Genomic DNA, 19,182 nt, shown 5'->3' with positions numbered 1-19,182 from the left:
TCAACAAACCGATAGGGAATCCAGACGCTGCAGTTTAATATCTGGAGTGACCGTGCACGGCGAGAATCCCTTTTCCAGGCTGGACTATTTCTCAGCAGCGCCTGTTTTCTAATCGGTTGACGACTATCCTCTTGGTAAGCATCTTTCGACATTTCTGCCGAGTCCGCGTGTGATGGCTGCATATTGTTGACGGGTTCCGAGTGCGCGAAGGGCATCACACGCGAAGGCCTTATTTTGAGAAGTAAGGCTCGCATCCTGGGGATGGCGATTTTAAAACCCTGCGGATACTAGTCACTAGCAGGTAGACACGGTGGGGTCTATAAAAATGTGGTGGTCGACATTGGTTGTGTGTGCGTAGTTGTTAAAGAAAAAAAGGTACTACGGGGGCACACAAATCCACTCAAAAAAAAAAATGGGTGGTGCAAACAGTAAAACGGCTATTGATGACGATCCAAAGATGCGTCTGCCGTGTACGGATTGGATTGTTGAAAATCAAAGCGCTACAAGGGTTAAACACCTAAACTTATGGATAAATATAATGGATTTGCTGGCCAGCTTAATATGCATAAGATATTGATACTGCAGGATAAAATACGTGCTAAGCATGGGGGAAATCTTAACAAAATGGAGCAGGAGGGATATAATGATACCTATTATTGGTTTATGATACATGGGTTAAATCAGTTGATAACGTTGGGACTGGAAACACAGAGGCTGTGTTATTCCACAGAAAAGAGGACGGGGAGACTTGCCCGGTGGGGAAGAAATATGTTGTTGTTAAAAAGGAGGGCCCCCTCCGACAAATATGACCAGGTCGGGAGGGCCCGTGGGGGACATGGGGAGAAAACACTATCTCCCCAGGCCGGGGCGCCGCCAATGAGTGATGTGTTATTGAACAATATCCCATGATCGAAGTTGCTGATACTAATGTGGGCAAGGAGCAGGCTCCTACTAAATTTGGATGTTCGAATCCAAAAGCTGATGGTGGCCCGTTGTGTCATGACGGGCGTAATTTGAATTTAAGAGTGCATGAACTGATTGATCGGGTTACGGGGAAGTTTAAAACAAAAGTTAATTATACCGTGATCAGCAGAGCTAAACAGAGGGATGGTGAGCCTTTTGCAGAATATCAAATAAGGATGACGGCTTGTTTTAAGGCCAACAGCGGCCTCGCTGAAGACCACGCGGTGGGCAGCATTTATCAGGAGCAGCTAAAAAATGTGTTGCATGCTCATTCAAATGTGTTGCATTCTCATTCAAATTATACTTATATATATTACATATATCCCGCGATTGCCCAAATAACAGGGCCTGTTGGATCTGTGGGAAAATAGGTCATATATCCCGCGATTGCCCAAATAACAGGGCCTCTAAAAGTGAAGGCAAATCGGCATGACTAGTCGGGGGGCCTGCTCAAAACGAGAAATGGATTTGAGCAGAGGGAAGTGGAACTAAATTTAGCGGAGATATTGGCACTTGATACAATTAAACCTGAAATCACACTGTTCGTGAATGGGATGCAATTAAAATTTTTGTGTGATGCTGCTAAGCATACTTGTTAATAGTACCTAAATATACTGTCAATTTAATGGAATGAAATGGCTTATTGCGGATTATCTTGGTTGTATCCCGTCTGCTAGCGGGAATATTTTGGTTAACAGAAATACAAAACAGCAAATTAAATGTTTAGCGGGGTTGCCAAAACTGCGTTTTGGTCAGACTCTAAACTTGCCGAATAATGCTTTGATTGCGGGGGGAGCGCTCTGTTTTGGTGCGGCTGAATATTAAAATAATTGGCCTTGGGGGTGCTGAAGCAAACTTGAGGGCAGAAATGGGTTTTGCTATGTTATAGTTGTGCTTGCAGCATATTATAATTATGGGGTCTTGGCAAACTATGATGATATGATGATATAGTTGGTTATCGGGAGAGTAATTAATTTAGTTTATTAATTTAGTCTTCTCTAAAAAAAATAATTGCTCACAGGAGGCACGGGAGGGGAAGCAGTGGACACAAAGAAAAGAGAGCACTTTGGAATTTGTAAACAAAAGATAAGGCTGCTGCTTCTGCAGCGAGCGTGAAGGTCACAGTCAGCGGGTAAGGGCGCGCTTCCGTTTAAACATTTCAGAATAAGAACAAAACATGGTCTGCAAGGGATGCAGAGTTCCGCGATTATCTTCGCATTTATTTTTGGGATTTAATCAGAAATGTCTTTCGAGGTGATAGAAGATCTGTTTGGCAAAGATTTATTTGGTAAAAGCTTTGGAATTGGGAATAATACTATTTTTATTATTTTCTTTTTACTTTAATATAGGAGATTGGCTGGTTAAAGAAAAATGAATGGATTTTTTACAATATTATGGCATATTGGTTACAATTTGTGGGTCCTTTATTAAGCATTGAAAATTGTAATTAGGAAATGCCTAGTAAAAGGTGGATTTCACTAATTTAATTATTGTAGATTTTTCTTGTGGTAACAGGGAGCTATAAGAAATGGCTCTTATCTTAAGTAAACATAGTATGGGGTGATTTGCAATTTATGTCTTAGGTATTAAGGGTTATTTGGTTGTTAAAGAAATCAGACATGAAATTAACAATGCGGAAATGAGAAATTTCATGGCATTCGTCCAAATTGTTAGGTAAATTGAACCTGGCTGGGGTAGATAAGATAATTGGTTAAGGATAGGCATAGTTTCCCTAGAAGAAACATGGAGCGTCTTTAGGTGCACAAAAGACTTTCCTTGTTTGACCTGAAGGGGGCGTATGCTTTGGTAGGTCATATTGATGACTATTGGGACGTTATTACTGTCTATTGCTTTAGGGGCATACAAATTAAGAATTTAGCCAAAACTTACTGCATTGCAATTATGGGGTTAATACAACTGAATGTTACGGTGATAACGATGGGCAATAACAAGCTTAGATAAAGGGGACTATCTACAACAAATTCAGGTGGGGCCTTTCATAGTGTGAAACGAGTGATGAAATAATGTCTATGTTTTAAAAATAACATCTCCAAATTATAAAATATCAACCTTGGAGAAATGCTTTAAGTAGATGGGTTGACTAGAATGGGCAAAATTCGATAACATTGAAAGGGGGTGTAACTTAATGCAGAACAGTGAGATAAAGTTTTTACAAACGGTTAAAATACAAAAAGGGGGTGTGTGTGTGTTTCAATGTGTCACAACTTTTCCGTTATTACATTATTGGCGAATAGATGGTTAATCACAGCCACTCGCAGGGCAGTCCACATGCTAACTGACTGGGATAAGGGGCGGTGGCAATTGAACAAATTTCTATTTTTAGATATGTGGCATGTGAATCTAATACATTAATTATCTAGTTTCTTCAGGCATCAATCTTGATGATTGGGGGAGCACTCTAAATTTCTTGATTATGAGTGCCAGCGTGGATGAGTGTCTGTCTTTTGTGTTTCAATTGGCTAGCCACCAAGATATATCAATATTCTAATATCAAGGTGGAATATTTCTGAAATCGCTGTTAAGCCTTTCGAGGACGGCGGTGGCAGAGTAGGACAGAAACAAAAAGAAAAGAATTTCGCCAAATGAAATTTTTTGATTTCTGCAATGGGAAATTTTGGGAACCTGGGAGCCTAAACAAAAACAAAAGACTTATCTGGGAGGGCTGCCATTTTGAGTCATGGTAAATTTCATGCCTCAAAAAAGGGGGAGGTTATATATTCAATCTATATGCAGATATATGGCAAAAACACGGGCGATTCCCCCTTATGTCAAGCTACAAAAGCTACATATCCATTTCAAAGGATACACATGGATTTTATAGAATATGTGTGGTACATAACAGTCCTAAAACAGATTGGGGAAACCTTGTTGCAGAAACTGGTCTAGATTGGCAAGCTTGGATGACACACGTGTGCAAAAAACCATCAGGCCTTCGATAAAATTAACCCATACGGTGGGGGCATTACAAATCATAATTCAGACTGACAAATTAACTTGTGGATCTTTGTCTGACGTTTTTCCTAAGTCCATGGGCAGGTGGAGAACCATGTCCATGGAGACGGTAAGAAGGTCGTCAGAGATGGAAACACCCGGATCCGCCATAGTAAGATTAAAATCTGAGATGACCAGAGAATTCATTTCTGCAACGGGGAGTTCCCAAACGGGAGGCGGTAAGAAATAATTGGTTATTGTTGATGGAAAATGCAGCTATTATAAATCAAACCTGTATCAAACCTGTATCAAACCTGTATAACATGTATGGGGGGCCGACCTCTCTTAAGAGTAGTACCCGCGCAAATTACCCCTGATTGTGTAAAGGAGATAATGCAAAATTTTTAGTGTTATATAAAGGTCTCATACTACAAGTTCTGTTTAGAAGTGTTACACAAAAGAGGAAAAAATTTATAATTAGAATTATACCAATATTTATTACAATAATTTATACCAATTATTGTGGCATAAAGGCTCATTGAACTGTACTCATATATTGATCTTGGATTGAATCGAATTTTGCCAGACTGTAATATCTGTACATACTGTATCGTTTTTCAAAGAATTGATATTGACAAAAGATGTAAGCCCAAAATGTATGAAATGGAATAATGTCTACCCAGTTACAACGGCAGCAAAGGACAAGCCTAACTTTTCAACACATGTCGCGTTTAATCATTTTACCTGCTTAGTCCTCACAGGGCACGGACCGGCACTGGGAGCGATAAATGTGACGTGGTGTGCCCACGTCCTAAAACAGACTACACCCCTGATTCCACGTTCTGACCTATGGTGGTGGTGGGGTCAAAACAAATTATACGACTCCTGCCAAAATGACAGCAGGACTTTGTGCCTTGGTCTCACTGCTATTACCAGTGTCTGTTTTTCCATCTACAGTAGAGGAGATACAATTGGCTGCACAGAAATCCGGTATGATGGCGGGCCCCTCGCGACGGCGTCGCATGGAGAGAGGGTGATACATTGATGCGATTGGCATCCACGAGGATGAGTATAAGTTGGCTAATCAGATCGCAGCAGGTTGGGAGTATATTTTTCTTTTAATTACTCCAAACAAAAATGTTGATTGGATAAATTACCTGCATTACAATGTCCAAAAAACTTGGAAATTATACTGAACAGGGATTTGTGGCGATAAAGGAACAACTGGCAGCCACTAGTCTGACGGCGTTCCAGGATCGTGCAGCGGTTGAAATGCTTCTTGAAGGAGCAGGGGGCGTATGCAACGTTTGAAAATGTTGCACTCAACAACACGCCCCCCACTGGGTCCCACACCAGGGCCAACGATGGCCTGCAGACCCTAAACCGCAAGATGAAAAAGCATCCTGGAGTAGAATAATGTCCGCTGACAGATTTGTGGCCTCACTAATAATGATTTGGCCTAATTTGTGGTAGCCCTTTTTGCTACGATTTTGACATTATGTGGGTGTTGTATTATTCCCTGCTTAAGATCTTTGATGAGCCGACTTATAACCACTACGATTGCCCCTACAAATTCCAAATTGCATGAATTATATCTCCTACTGAAAGAAACGTGCTGACACTAACAGTGAATTCCAGGAGCATGGTAATTACGAGGATGGATTGGACGAAAATGATCTTATTTTCTGATTTTCAGACCTGCCGAACGAGTAGAGCCTAAGCGGGTAAAATCAAAACAGCCAACGGTGATATCCCTCTCATTTTGAATTTGTCATAAAATGAATAACAAACATATAGTAAAAGGAGGGAATGTTAGAATTATTATGGAATATTCTATATGTGTTGTAAGCATTTTTCAATAAGTAATAAGGCTATAAACCAATTCATGAACCATGGACACTTTTCCTCCACATCGTCTCCTCAAGGCCCCACAGCTCGAGGACACATTGTTTTCACACACGCTTTTCGGCAGAACACAACGGGACTGTTTTGACGGGACTCCAGCAGAAGATGGCGATAATCGCATTATTGTTTGAAAATACGGCTTTGCTTTGTTTACCTTGAAAGCATTCCTCACACTGTTGTTTTCTAACCAGCGAGGGTGTTATTGTACTGATTACATAACCATGTTTTTCGAGTGTCGCGATTAAATACAATGATTCAGTTACTGCAATTCAGAATGCACTGGGGGCTAAGGCGACGCCACATTGCATCTCCTTGCAAGTTCGCCGCAGAGTTTGTTGAAAGATGTTTTTCCTTTTTTAATTAAATATTACTAATAATGATTTAAAAGGTTTGAATCATTATTCCAACAACAAGCAAATGGGATAATTAATTTCTCCTCTCTTCACACAAATGCGTTCATTTGTTTGCTTTTCTCTTCCCACACAAATGAAATAGTAAATCTGGGAAAAGAGGACACAATTACTTTGTTTCAAGACAGCAAAATGGGAGAAGAATTGGTCTGGGAGGATCTTCTCAGTTAAAGAGTGGAACATGTACTAAGGGAGCAGAAAAACAAAATAATGTCCAATGGTGGGATAAAAGAACAGGGTTAGCAGCTGGAAAGGAAAAGATTTGCTGAAGCCATTCCATTAACATCAAATTATTTTCTTTCTTTAAGGACATCATTCAGGACTAGCATCTCATACTGCCTCCAGCCCACTCCTTCCTTTCCATGCCGCTTTCACAACCATCCATCTCTTCCTGTGACCAAAATTTTGACACCATATACTCTCTAATCCAGTTTATTAAAGCTCCACCCCGTTTGATTACTTTCCTTCTTTGCAATACATTTTCTCATTTTATCTGTCACTATTTATTTTTCTCATTCTTCCATCAACATCCTCTAATCAACATTCTATCAACATGTCAAAATAGCTTTGATGAAATCAGGAATACTAGCCTAGTATCCATGGCAGATCATATGGGTTTGAAATCTCCAAGGCATACTATATTTAGGCCTGTGTCCAACCAGTTTGTTCCCTCCAGGCACATTGTGATGGAGTCCCTCTAGTTTAGTACATACAGGTAAGGTTTTTACCAAATAAAATGTGGACTCCAGACACCTTTAGGGCAGGTTTGAGGTGGGTTGAGGCTGCCTCGTTACAAAGTCAACGTGTATTTTCCTGTTAAAAACAAATTAGGTAATCAATTTCCTGAACTAAAATATGTAATTCACACACACACTGCACAGTATGCTCGCATTATGTAACACTATCTCTGGTTCTCAGTGCTCTCCCGTTTATTTTTCATTACGTTTCAAAACAATGCTTAAGGCACCAAAATTACAACCTATCTTTACTCTCACACTTTTTCACAACCATCGTGTGTGTGTCCAAAATTAGCTGCAGACCGGGGTGGTGGTTCACCCCTTGTATGGCATTTGGTTCTCCCTTTGGATCACTGACATTTGAGGGTTCCACCTTAAAACACGGCCATTCGTTATAGTGAGCCCTGAATGTGTTTTATATTGTAAGTACTAATCTGATTTCCGATTATTATATTTTTCAGTAACAGATTCTAGCTCAGGGGTGGGCAAACTATTCCAGAAAGGGCCGCAGTGGGTGCGGGTTTTCATTCCAACCCATAAAGAGGACACATTTTCACCAATCTGGTATCCTACAGGTACAATCAGTGGATTGCACTCAGGTGCTTCTTGTTTTCTGCAGAAATCTCATTGGTCAAAGTATCTGTGCTGGATCGGTTGGAACAAAAACCTGCACCCTCAGCGGCCCTCGAGGACCGGTTTGCCCATCCCTGGTCTAGCTTGCATTTCAAACAATAACCATATCATGTATACTGGACTGATGAGAGTGCACTCGAAACAGGCACTTGAATTTGGTTATGGACTGCAAGCACCCGGACACACATGTTGCACATGCCAAGTCTGGAGCCACCTGCCATGGCAAAGCCCTCCTCCACTCAACATCAAAGGAATTGGTTTACAAAAAAAAAAAAAAAAAAAGAACTCGGGCCAGACACACATGCAGCAATTCCTGCTTATTCCTGAGTGACATCAAAAAGAATCTTTTTTTCCCCTTTTCTTGGAGCTTATACTGTAGAATTGAAACACACAAGAGCGCACACACACGCGCACCCTATGAATGTGAAGCCAGCCTCCCTCTCAAACACCTGTAGCAGATCAAACACACCACACTGTGATAACGCACCTGCAGAAGGGTGCAGCTTGTGCACTGAACAAGCAAATCACAGGATTTTAATACAGTGTTAACAATAACGCAAATGAAACACTTGTTTTGTTGTCATAAGAACCTCACTCATATTCAGGGACTGTCAGTTTACTCCGCCAAGGCAATCTTCAAACAGCACCGCTAATACAAAAGCCTTTAAAAATATATATGCAGACACTGAGACGTGAATTTGCCATGGACAGTCAAATATAGGATTGAGATGGGGAGTTCCAAGATGGGAGCATGTACACCTGTCATGTTTTTAATATTCATTCATTTTCAACACCACTTATCCTGATCAGGGTCACAGGTTTCCAAATCCTAGCCCATCAAACTTCTGTTAAAAAAGTGTTTGACCATAAAACAAGTTGAAAAAATATTTTTATTATATAATTTTCAAATATTGATGTTAGCCATCTATGTCAACATACAATCACATTATTTCCAGTTGTATACTCAATATATTTCTATGAAAGGAACAGGATTTCTTAACCTTCTGTTTGTGTTTCATTATCGGTGTCAGAAAATAATACTACTGAGCGTGGAAGCCATTTTAGCACACAGTAACCTCACCAGTACAACTGAGCTGGATTAAAGAAGTCGCCATTATTTACCATAAGTGTGTGCCTGTATAAGCACAAAAGACTAGCTGCATCCTTGTTTATGGACCTGACTTTGAATCACTCATAAATACATTGGTGAAAATATTCTATTTTCTCTTTTTAAAAGAGCGGCTGTCACGCTTGATAAACTAGTGAGCATAAATTTGACATCTCCCATCCTGCATGAACCCATACAACAGGCTACAGTTCTTGCACAAACATATAATCAGAAAGACAGAGACGCTCATAGAAATGTGCAAAGTGTCGTGGTACTGTGGAAGCACTAGAAGCTTGGTGATTTGTTCCCGCTGACAGACAAGAAATAGGGGAGTCAACCAGGGACCTCACTCTCTCTTAAACCTGTTTAACCCCCACATCTATCATAGAGTCATACACACTGCTGCCTCATGTGTGACCTCTAGCTCTCCAATATTCAAACTACTTGATTGGAAGGTATATACACTTGTATCACGTTTGTGAACAGGGAAAGGATTAATGTACTTCCACACTGCCTGATCTTTAAAGTCCAAAAGATCCTTAATTTCATACCTAAAGTTATTTCATGATTCTGTCTTGTGCGCATAGCTTCCATCAAAAGACTAAGTTAAAAAACAATTCAAATTTAACTACAAGAGTGTTGAAAAGAGAGAAGGTAATTGGGTGTCGGTGCTGGAGTATAATTACTTGGATGAGGTTTCTAAATTACCTTGATCTCATAATGACACACTGAAGCAAATTTTCACATTGGGTCAACAGTTTGATAATGATGAATATGTATTGACCAGCTTCAAAACTACATTTTGCCTAACCATGAGCAGTACACAGTACAGATTTTATTCTGAAAGTGGTCGACGAATTCAGTCAAGCAAATACTTCATTTTTGGTACTTACTAGTACAACAGAACATTTTCAATGTTATAATAAAGAACATGCCATGCACTACTACTATGGAGTACAAACACTGGTTTAAAAAAAAGAGAACTATGTGACGCCTCAGATGACCGAATTCTGGCGTCACGATCGCAAGAGTACTCCTCAAAATCAATGCATCTAGTATATTACTGGCAGATTTTGTATCGATTAAAGGGTTTACTAGCAATACGGTCGTATATCTTGCTTTCATCAAAAAACCATATTTAGTCACATCATATTTTTTGTTACAACTCTAATATTTACTTATTTTAATGCACAAGGGTCAACGCTTTTTGGCAGTCGTGATTCATTCGCCCCAACCTCGATGCAGGCAATCTGGGATTGGTTCCTGCTCAGTGGCGCTATGATTGGGAGTACAAAAGGTTGTCTGTCTCAAGGTGTATGCCCTATGAGTGACTGGTGACCAGTTAAGAGTGTAATCCGCCTTTCGCCCGAAGTCAGCTGGGACAGGTTCTAGCACCCTGCGACCCTGACCAGGCTATGCAGTGTTGGAAATGGATGGGTTATTTACCATGCCAAATCATCTTTTTAAGTTCCCTGAGCATACGTATGACAGCTCTTGGCTGGCTGTAAAGAACATCCCTTTACTTACCCGACCATGTTGCCTGTAAATGTTTCCACTTACCAAAGCACAAGTCAATGAAGGAAATTCATTTTAAAGATGAGGACAACATCAAGATAGCTGTGAAATTGAAAAGGAGCAGGATCACCGCTCCAAAAAAAACCCAAATGTGCATGAAGGTGTGACTGAAAGGGCCAAAAAAATGTGTTACATACTAACGGGATGCATGAAGGAAAAATGTGTAGCTTTAAACTCTTTTTGTGACAATAGTCCTGGATTTTTTCAGACATGCCACGTATGGCTGAATTATATTATTTCAAAAATGGGAAGAACAGAGGCACAAAACTGCAATTACCTTGGCCAAGGTTAGTAATATCAAGATCATCCAGACATAGTTTTCATTATACCTTTTCTACTAATAAACCACTATCAGTATTGCACACCAACCAGGACAGCTGTTACATACCAAATGATCCATGTTACTGTTGTTATATTAACATCAGGTGACTTTAGGTGTCTGAGTAATTTTACATGGACCTCTGTCAGGGCTCATAAAAGAATGCTACCAAATTAAAACAATGGTGTAATCAATTTATGGTGCAAAAATCCCAGCTTCCTTCTTGATGGCAGCATTTTTTTTAGGATTTATCCAGCTTGCTGTATTGAAAATGATGTACACTGGCAATTAAACATCCTATTCTCAGCCAACTTCCTATCTGAATGCAAAGCATTGAATGAGACTCTGTCAAGTATCCTTGCTGGAAAAGTAAATCAGTCCAACAGCTGCGGGGCTGAACCCACTCAATGACACGGGGGCAGTCGGGAGGCAGCAGGATAAGTTATGAATAGACGGCGAGAGAGCAGAGAGGTGAACAGATGAGAGACAGGGGGAGGGCGAAGGGGGACCAAGGAGGAGAGACAGTAAAACGCTGCCGTCACTTAAACTCTAAAATGAAAGATCGATGAGCTTATTTAAATGTGCTCCCTGAGACGAGGGTTGGCTCATATAGAGCCTTGCATTTATGAGGGTTAGGACATCGATTGACTGGAGGCTAGTGAGAGGAAAGAAGATGGTGAGATAAGTAGAATCAACTTTTGAATTTCATTCATCTTTACCTAAAATAAAATGTCCACATAAAAGGTTAAGGTTAGAAGGACACCTAAAATGTCTGGTTTTTGATCCATGGCACTATCAATTCAATCAAACGACATCACCAACAGGCTATCGGGGTCCTTGTCTTCCATCTAATTCCATCTAACAATTTGCAACTCATTATTGATACTCAAACAAATAGTCAAATACTACAAATGTAAAAATGAATTAACAAGGAAAATAAAAACATATCAACAAATTTTAATTTCTCCAAGACAAGTTTCTGGTGACCTTTGCTAGTTACAAAAATAAAATTAAATACATTAATGAACAATACTGCAGCAGTGACCAGATGGGCGAAGTAGCAATACGTTTGCAATCAAATATCTTATCCAAACATTTATGCATCGATACCTGGATAATTTTTGATAACTCTAATTTGAATTGATTAAATCTACAACCAAACACAACACAGTTGCATTGAGATCCAAGTTTAACTTGTTCTGTGACTGCTTGCAACTCAAAGCACTTGCATCTCTATTAATCTTTTCACATTGAATGGAAATAAAATAAACCAGCACACACCAAACAAAAAAAGCAATGTTATTTGTGTGTTTTGAATAATAAAAACAACTGTTGGAGTTAGTGTCTAACGAATGATCCATTTAATTTATCCTGGGTCATGTTTTAATGTTGAGTTATACATCTTGTTAAACATGAATTAATGTGCGCACCTAACAAGAATGCTTTGTAACTGTGCAATTGATGACATACAGTAATGACAATTAATTCAAAAGTAAAGAAAAACTAATTTTTACACATTTTTGGCCACATTACAGTGAGCAGTGTGCCGTTTTTAGAGAGGATCACGATACTGGCAAAGGGAGCAGACACATCATGATAATTAGGAAAAACATTTGGATTTCCCTTCACACTTAAAAGTATTAAAATCAGCTTACAAAATGAATGAATTAATAAAAAAGTCTGTTCAATGATTTTGGCATAAAATGGAAGAATAGCCAGTTAAAGAGACAAAAAGACGAGCAACTGGCTTTGTTGTTTATCGAATTATGTCTCTGATTTTATTCATCATACAAAGGCCTTTTTCATCCACTCTTTGCAAACTACAGAGCAACGTCGACAAACCCATTGATGTACGTGTTGAGGAGGCTGTACCTACGCAAAGGATGGTGCGCTGGCATCCTCAAATAACACTCTGAACCACACTTCACCGGGATTTTGGCTGATTACTCGGCACACACTTCAATGGCACGATACGGACCACAACACAACTAATTAGAGGGGCTGGCGGAATTGGGCCATTTTGGCACACTAATAAGTTACGGCACAGGGACAACATATGGAGCCTTAATAAATCTACTCTTTTAGAGGGATTGTGCGTACTCTCCCAAACTATATTTAGGCTGTCATTTCACCACGTTTGATTGATTAAATATTGCATGGCAGATAACTGAAATTTACCCTGTCTTCTGTCTTCTTTGATATAACCGAATGACTACAAGAATTGGAGACATGAAAATAAAGCAAATTTAACCTTGTTGAGGAAAGCACTTAGTTTAGGCAATGACAACACATGAATTAATATCTAATATATTAATATGTAGTTTGTGTTGCTGATGAGACCATGACATCGCATTGAGGATTGTGTTGGACTCTGGAGCCACAATGCACCTCTGCCTCACACCTCCACCCTCAACATCCTCAAGATCCAGGATAGACGGTAAAGATAGAAAGTGTACAAATTGGAAAAAGAAAGTACACAGAAGAGCTGTCATACCGCCATCATCGATTAAACTGCTGGCATGCCGCAGAGCTGAATTCCCCATTTTGCCAATATACCATCATTTCCAACATGCACCCCCCCTCCCCCCATTCCCTCGCCTTTCTCCACACAGCTTTGTGCTTTTTTTCATACTGACATTGACACTTTTGAACACACAGATTCTCTGAAGGTTCACAAATAGCGAAACCCCACACCACCCGGGCATCTCACACATTCCTCCAAATCCCTCCTCCTCCTCATAACCCCAGATCTCATGCCTTTGCCCACCACGCACCATCTGTGACCCAGAGAACATTTGTGTGCTGACACGGGCTTGACCTTCTTTTTGTCTTTGTGTGACACCCTACCACCAACCAACCCCCCACCCTCCTCAACCCCCACCACCAACCACCCTCCACCCCTCTCAACCCCCCTCAACCCCCACCACCACACAGATATGTACACACATACACACATGTCCCCTATTAGTATTTAAAATGACAAAACTCATACAACCAACCTGTTCAGGATAGATGGATAGCACAACTGTGTATAACAATTACAGTTGGGTAGCACAGGGAAAAGGATTGAAGGGGTGAACATGGAATTTGCGTGAACTGCAGTTTTGTTTTTTTGTTTTTTGCTTTGGGTTCAAAACAGGGTCCTCGGTGAAGCAGGTCATTGACTATAGAGGGATTATCAATGCTTGGATAAGGTAACGCTCTCCCCAAACAGATTCACATGCACAATACCTTAATCCTGCAGACATCCATATGCATAACATAATTGTGCCAAACAAGGCTTGAATTAATGTTGTAGAATGAAACTTGAAAAATAATGCAAGCATCAACCGTGTCCTTATTTACCATTAGCATTTTGTTTTGTTAAGAACTCCGCTGCCCAAGTTTGTATCACTTGCAGATGAGATATTGTGGGGACATAATGCATAAATCATTTACATTTAGGAATTTTAAAATAAACATAATTTATGAGTATATTTTTTTTGCATTTGTGTGTTCTTATTTACCTTGGCCATGCAACATGTGGCAGCTGCAGCTAAGAAGGAGAAGCAGGTAAAGAAGAGACGCCCGTCTGTTTCTCAGCATCATCATCTCACTCCCTGTAGAGAATCCTTCGACCATCTCCGTGGAACCACTGAACGGAGAAAATTCCAACATACGAAACGTCGGGCAGCAGTGTCCAGTATTGCTAAAGTAGTAAACCCAAATTCCCAGATCCTGAAGTTCTGGTGCGGTTAACGATGGGTGACTTCAATCGGCCACGGCGTTCAAAAAAAGTCAGCCGGGGGACCGAAATCACTGAGGCGGCAAGATTTCTAGAGTGCCCGGTAATGTGGACGTGTTCTGGCCGAGTCCGCGTTTACCATCGCCCGGCCGGCGCACTTCGCTTCCACGTGGATTGATCAGCGTGCTGAATTAAAACATTTCAGAGCGTAGTCTTATAGGCTTACTTTCTTGTATCGATCGCTAACTCCACTTTGTCCAATGCTTGTTTTATTGTCAACGGGGAATTTGTTCCGCGGATCTTTCTGCTGTTGTAATAAAGGACGTAAATTTTACTCGAATTAAGCCTCGCACCGGCGATCGATTCCGTGATTGATTCGGAGAGGAGCCTCTTGCGGGGGGAAGGGTTCGAGGGGGGCGTTACCCTCCAATATTGGCACTGGCCGGGTAAGTTAGTGGTCCGGTGGGAAGAGGTTTCACTCTCCCCCAAGAAGTGTCGCCTTCTTCGGATGTGCTTAGCGGGCACAACCGCTGGCACAACAGGTTTGCATTAAAACCAAACGAGTGAGATGAAATACCTTGTTTTGGGGTCTCCAGTGCACATCTGATATTTCTTGAGCTTGTGAGAAATGCAATTCCGTGTAAGAGTTTCTTAGAAGAGGACAAAAGTTGCTTTTTTTAAGCGGTGGGGGAGTCTTTGCTCTTCCGCTGCGTCAGTGTGTCCTTTGACTACAAGAGCCGCTGTTATCCGGACTTGTCATCGGTCCTCCGCGGCAGTCCGTTGACTGGGCAGCCGCTCGAGAAATTTCTTTCGGGCTTCTGTCTTTTGTTTGGGCCTGTGGTTATCGAGGTTGACGTTTCTTTACATCGCTCGTTCCGACAGCACTCTATTGAAGCTCGGTGCAGACTGAATGAAGCGACCAGCTCTCTCGCGAGCGAACACCTGCCAAGCTCCTCGACGCACACTTGAGGGAGAGAGAGCTCCTTAGTGTAGCCTCTTTACTCACAGTCTTCCAAGATTTTGCGATCTCAAGATGGGGATATTAGTCTCTCTCACTCTCTCTGTTTTACTCATTCATTTAACACAGAGTCCGTCTTTCAGACTGTCAACTCCATCCATCCAAAACTCTAAAAGTTCCATTCATGAGCATCTCTCGTCGTTGATTGGTCCGTGCCAAACACGTCGGTATTCTTATTGGTCAGCCTGAATGATGGGGTGGGACGACAGGGAGTGTGAGCGTGTGTATGTGTGTGTATAGTACTAAGTGTATGTATATACGTACACACACACACACACAAACATATTTACACACATAAAAACACACACTTATAAACACAAATAAACAGTGTTTGTAAAATTTATTAAATTTATAAATTGTACAAAACGTAGGCAGCAAGGTTATACGGCATAAAAATCAAAGCAAACATTTTTTAGAGTTTTTCTGTAAACTTTTCTTAAAGCATATATTCTCAATAGAAATGTTAGGTAAACAATTGTGTTTTTTTTGGCTCCACAGACCACATTCACAAAAAAACGAACTCCAATAGGAGTAGCAATTCGTTAAAAAATAGAGAAAATGGCACAGAAAACTTGATTCAGCTTAGACACTGGAAGGCTTGGACATGAAAACACATGCAAAGCACCGTTAGCTCTATTTATATATATAAAAAAGATGTAAACGCCACTCGTCTAGGGCCACTTGAAGGTCTTTTCTAGAGGTACACACACTTACTTTGATTCATTCGTTTATTTTCTTTACCGCTTTTTCCTCACTAGGGTTGGGGGTGGGGGGTACTGCAGCCTATCCCAGGAGACAAAGAACCATTCACGCTTTTTGGAATGTGGGAGGACGCCAGAGTACCCGGAGAAAATCCATGCAGGCCCGGGGAGAGCATGCAAACTCCATACAGGTGGACCGACCTTGATTTTAACCCAGGACCCTAGAGCTGTGAGGCTGACGCGTGTCAGTTTGCATGTTCTCCTTGGGCCTGGATGGGTTTTCTTCAGGTACTCCGGTTTCCTCCCACATTCCAAAGACATGCATGTTAGGCTGATTGCACACGCTAGGTATGAGTGTGAGCGTGAATGGTTGTTTGTCTCCTTGTTCATTTCACAATCCATGTGAGGGTAAGCGGTATGGAAGATGAATGATTTGTTTTCAAATGCAGCTCTTAGATTGGGTCACACTTTTGGCAGGTGGGCCTTTTATTGAGCCAATGTGGGTGAAGACTTTCAGGCCTTTGCTATGACACTCTCTCTAAGTATATGATTAGATGTGCTTTTTGGGGAGTGTAGTGTAATTAGCTTTGTGATTACACATTTTTCTTTTGTAAGTGGTGCTTGTCTCTATAGTGAGGATGGCACAATAAGAGGTCTAGCCAAGGGATTTTCTTATTCTCCTCATCCTATTTAAATAAAATATAATTTACCAAAACAGACTCAGTGAAGCACCACTGGTGGTCCAGCAGCAGCAGCACACCAAATAACAGCCTGGAGCTATATCTTACTATTAGTGAAAAACTACTTTCCGACACGGCAAGGGTCATTAAATAGCACATTAATATTAAAGCTTACAACACAGTGACCTTATCTTTTATTTCCTCGATAAATCCAGATAGACTTCCCATCCCCCGACTTGCCAAATAGTCTCCCCACTTGTCGAGCTGTACCCAACATACTCTCTCCTAAGCACCCTTACCTCATCTATTGCTTTTTACACCAGACTCATTTCATTCAGACTATCAAATTGCTACTTCTTCTATTAATGTAGGTATAATGCTATTTTTGCTAGTGAGCTTACCATGTTTGGGGCCAAACCTCAGCATTCGTTCTCATTCATTCATTTTCTGAACTGCTTATCCTCACAAGGGTCGCAGGGGATGCTGGAGCCTATTCCACGTGACTTTGGGCACGAGGTGGGGGGACACTCTGAATTGGTGGCCAGGCAATCGCACGACGCGAGGAGACAGACAACCGTTCATCCTCACACTCATACCTATGGGCAATTTTGAGCGTCCGATCAGCCTACCCTTCATGTCTTTGGAATGTGGGAGGAAACCGGAGTACCCAGAGAAAACTCACATTGGCCCAGGGAGAACATGCAAACTGACCACAGGAGGACTGACCTCCATTCGAACCCAGGACTCCAGAACTGTGAGCCCGACACGCTAACCACTCATCCCCGAACCGCTGTTCTAATTAAAAAATAGGGAAAAAAATTAAGCACATTGAAGGGGAACATATTATGGAAGTTTTACCTTTATTGGCTTGTGGACAATGAATAAAACTGATTGAGTTTCTAGAGCACAGGTCTCCAAACCGGTCCTCGAGGGCCGCTGTGGGTGCAGGTTTTTGTTCCAACACAAACAGTTTAACCAATGAGATTTCTGCTGAAAAAAGAAGCACCTGACTGCAATCTACTGATTGCACTTCTAGGATGCCAGATTGGTGGAAAGGTTTCCTCTTACAGGTTGGAACGAAAACCCACATCCACTGTGGCCCTTTCTGGAATAGTTTGGGGTCCACTGCTCTAGAGTGTTGTTGAACAGTGAGTCAATTAAACATGTGAATCCTAATCCTAAACAAAATGTTCATGGTTACTATGTACTATGTATTGATTTTCATGCTGCAGGTTTTTTTTGTTTTTAACTTTGATCTTACGTTTTCATGAACCAGAGGTTCGAAAAAAGGAATTGAATTGAACTAAGTAATTAAACACAACTATTCATTCTAACTTTCAAGTGATAGTCATTCATAAATCCAATAAATGTTTAAGGGAAAACCAAATGCACAAGGTTAAAGCAGAAGACACTTGAGTATAGAAACAGACTAGGTGACATTCATCAAGAAAAATAGAGAGCCTTTTTCATTAGGTCAGTGTACCATATTTTCCATACTGTAAGGCGCAACTAAAAGGCTTCAGTTTTCTCAAAAGCCGGCACCTTATATAAGAAGCAATCTTGTTTAATCATTGTATGAAATTCCCTTTAGCACAGCTCCATCTAGTTGATGCATAACACAACTCCTAAACACTACGACTACATCTCCATCTCGTGGATGTATAACACAATCTTCTACTACTACTACCACCACCAGTACGACTACTACCTTATATATGAAACACATTTTAAGATAGGCCATTCATTGATGGTGCACTTTATAATCTGGTGCGCTTTATAGTGCGGAAAATACGACAATTTCTTTAACATTTAGTACATTTCTCACAGAAGGTTCCAACAAGACCTCAGAGTGTAATTCTGAAACCAATTTAGTTTTCAATTACCTGTGTACCTCCAGCAATTACCTCTTCATTTTCTACATTCAATGTCTCAGTGGCTCACAAAAAATCCACTTGAAACTCACAATAATGTATTTCTGTACAGAATATTGCTTATTGTGATTTCAAATCCAACGGTGGGCTAATCTCGGACAAGATGTCTTCCTGCTCCTATTTGATGCAACTCTCTCACATATATTCTCCCACAGACAGAGACACAAACAGCCATGCTATACCTTTCCACATTAAACTGCCATGATAGGCCTGAGTAATGCCGCCAATCTGTTTTCCTGCTGAGATAAACATCTGAGCCGTCCTCATCTCTTTAACACGTTAGACCTGGCTAATGACTTTCATCCTAGTACTCAACATATCTTTACGTGCATGCACACAAAAACACACAGGTACACCCCCCATACAAGTCTAGGCGCAATTAATGAGTGGCTTCCTGCAGCTTGAGCTGTCATTGTGGCGTAGGGAGATAATGTCGATATTAACTGACCTGTCATAGTCGCTCCACTGATAAACACAGCAGGGAAGTAGAAACAGACCAGAGAACGTGTGTATTCTAATACATCAT

At 40.9% G+C, this 19,182-nt stretch overlaps 1 protein-coding gene across 1 annotated transcript in view; it reads right to left on the bottom strand.

Annotated features, from left to right (window-relative positions):
* sdk1b (sidekick cell adhesion molecule 1b) overlaps positions 1–15,410 on the bottom strand; it is a 226,628-nt gene extending 211,218 nt beyond the window's left edge. Inside the window, exons 1-2 of the mRNA XM_077604254.1 lie at positions 14,904–15,410; positions 14,109–14,236 (exon numbers count right to left, since the gene is read on the bottom strand). Coding sequence (XP_077460380.1) covers positions 14,109–14,236; positions 14,904–14,929 — 154 coding nt within the window. The 5' untranslated portion in view covers positions 14,930–15,410. The remainder of the gene's footprint in view (positions 1–14,108; positions 14,237–14,903) is intronic.
* Between the last annotated feature and the right edge of the window lie 3,772 nt (positions 15,411–19,182).

This window comes from Stigmatopora argus, chromosome 7 (assembly GCF_051989625.1).
Source record: "Stigmatopora argus isolate UIUO_Sarg chromosome 7, RoL_Sarg_1.0, whole genome shotgun sequence".
In the NCBI taxonomy this organism is placed as follows: domain Eukaryota; kingdom Metazoa; phylum Chordata; class Actinopteri; order Syngnathiformes; family Syngnathidae; genus Stigmatopora; species Stigmatopora argus.
Note: the sequence above shows the minus strand (reverse complement) of the source record. Positions and strands in the feature narration are given on the sequence as shown.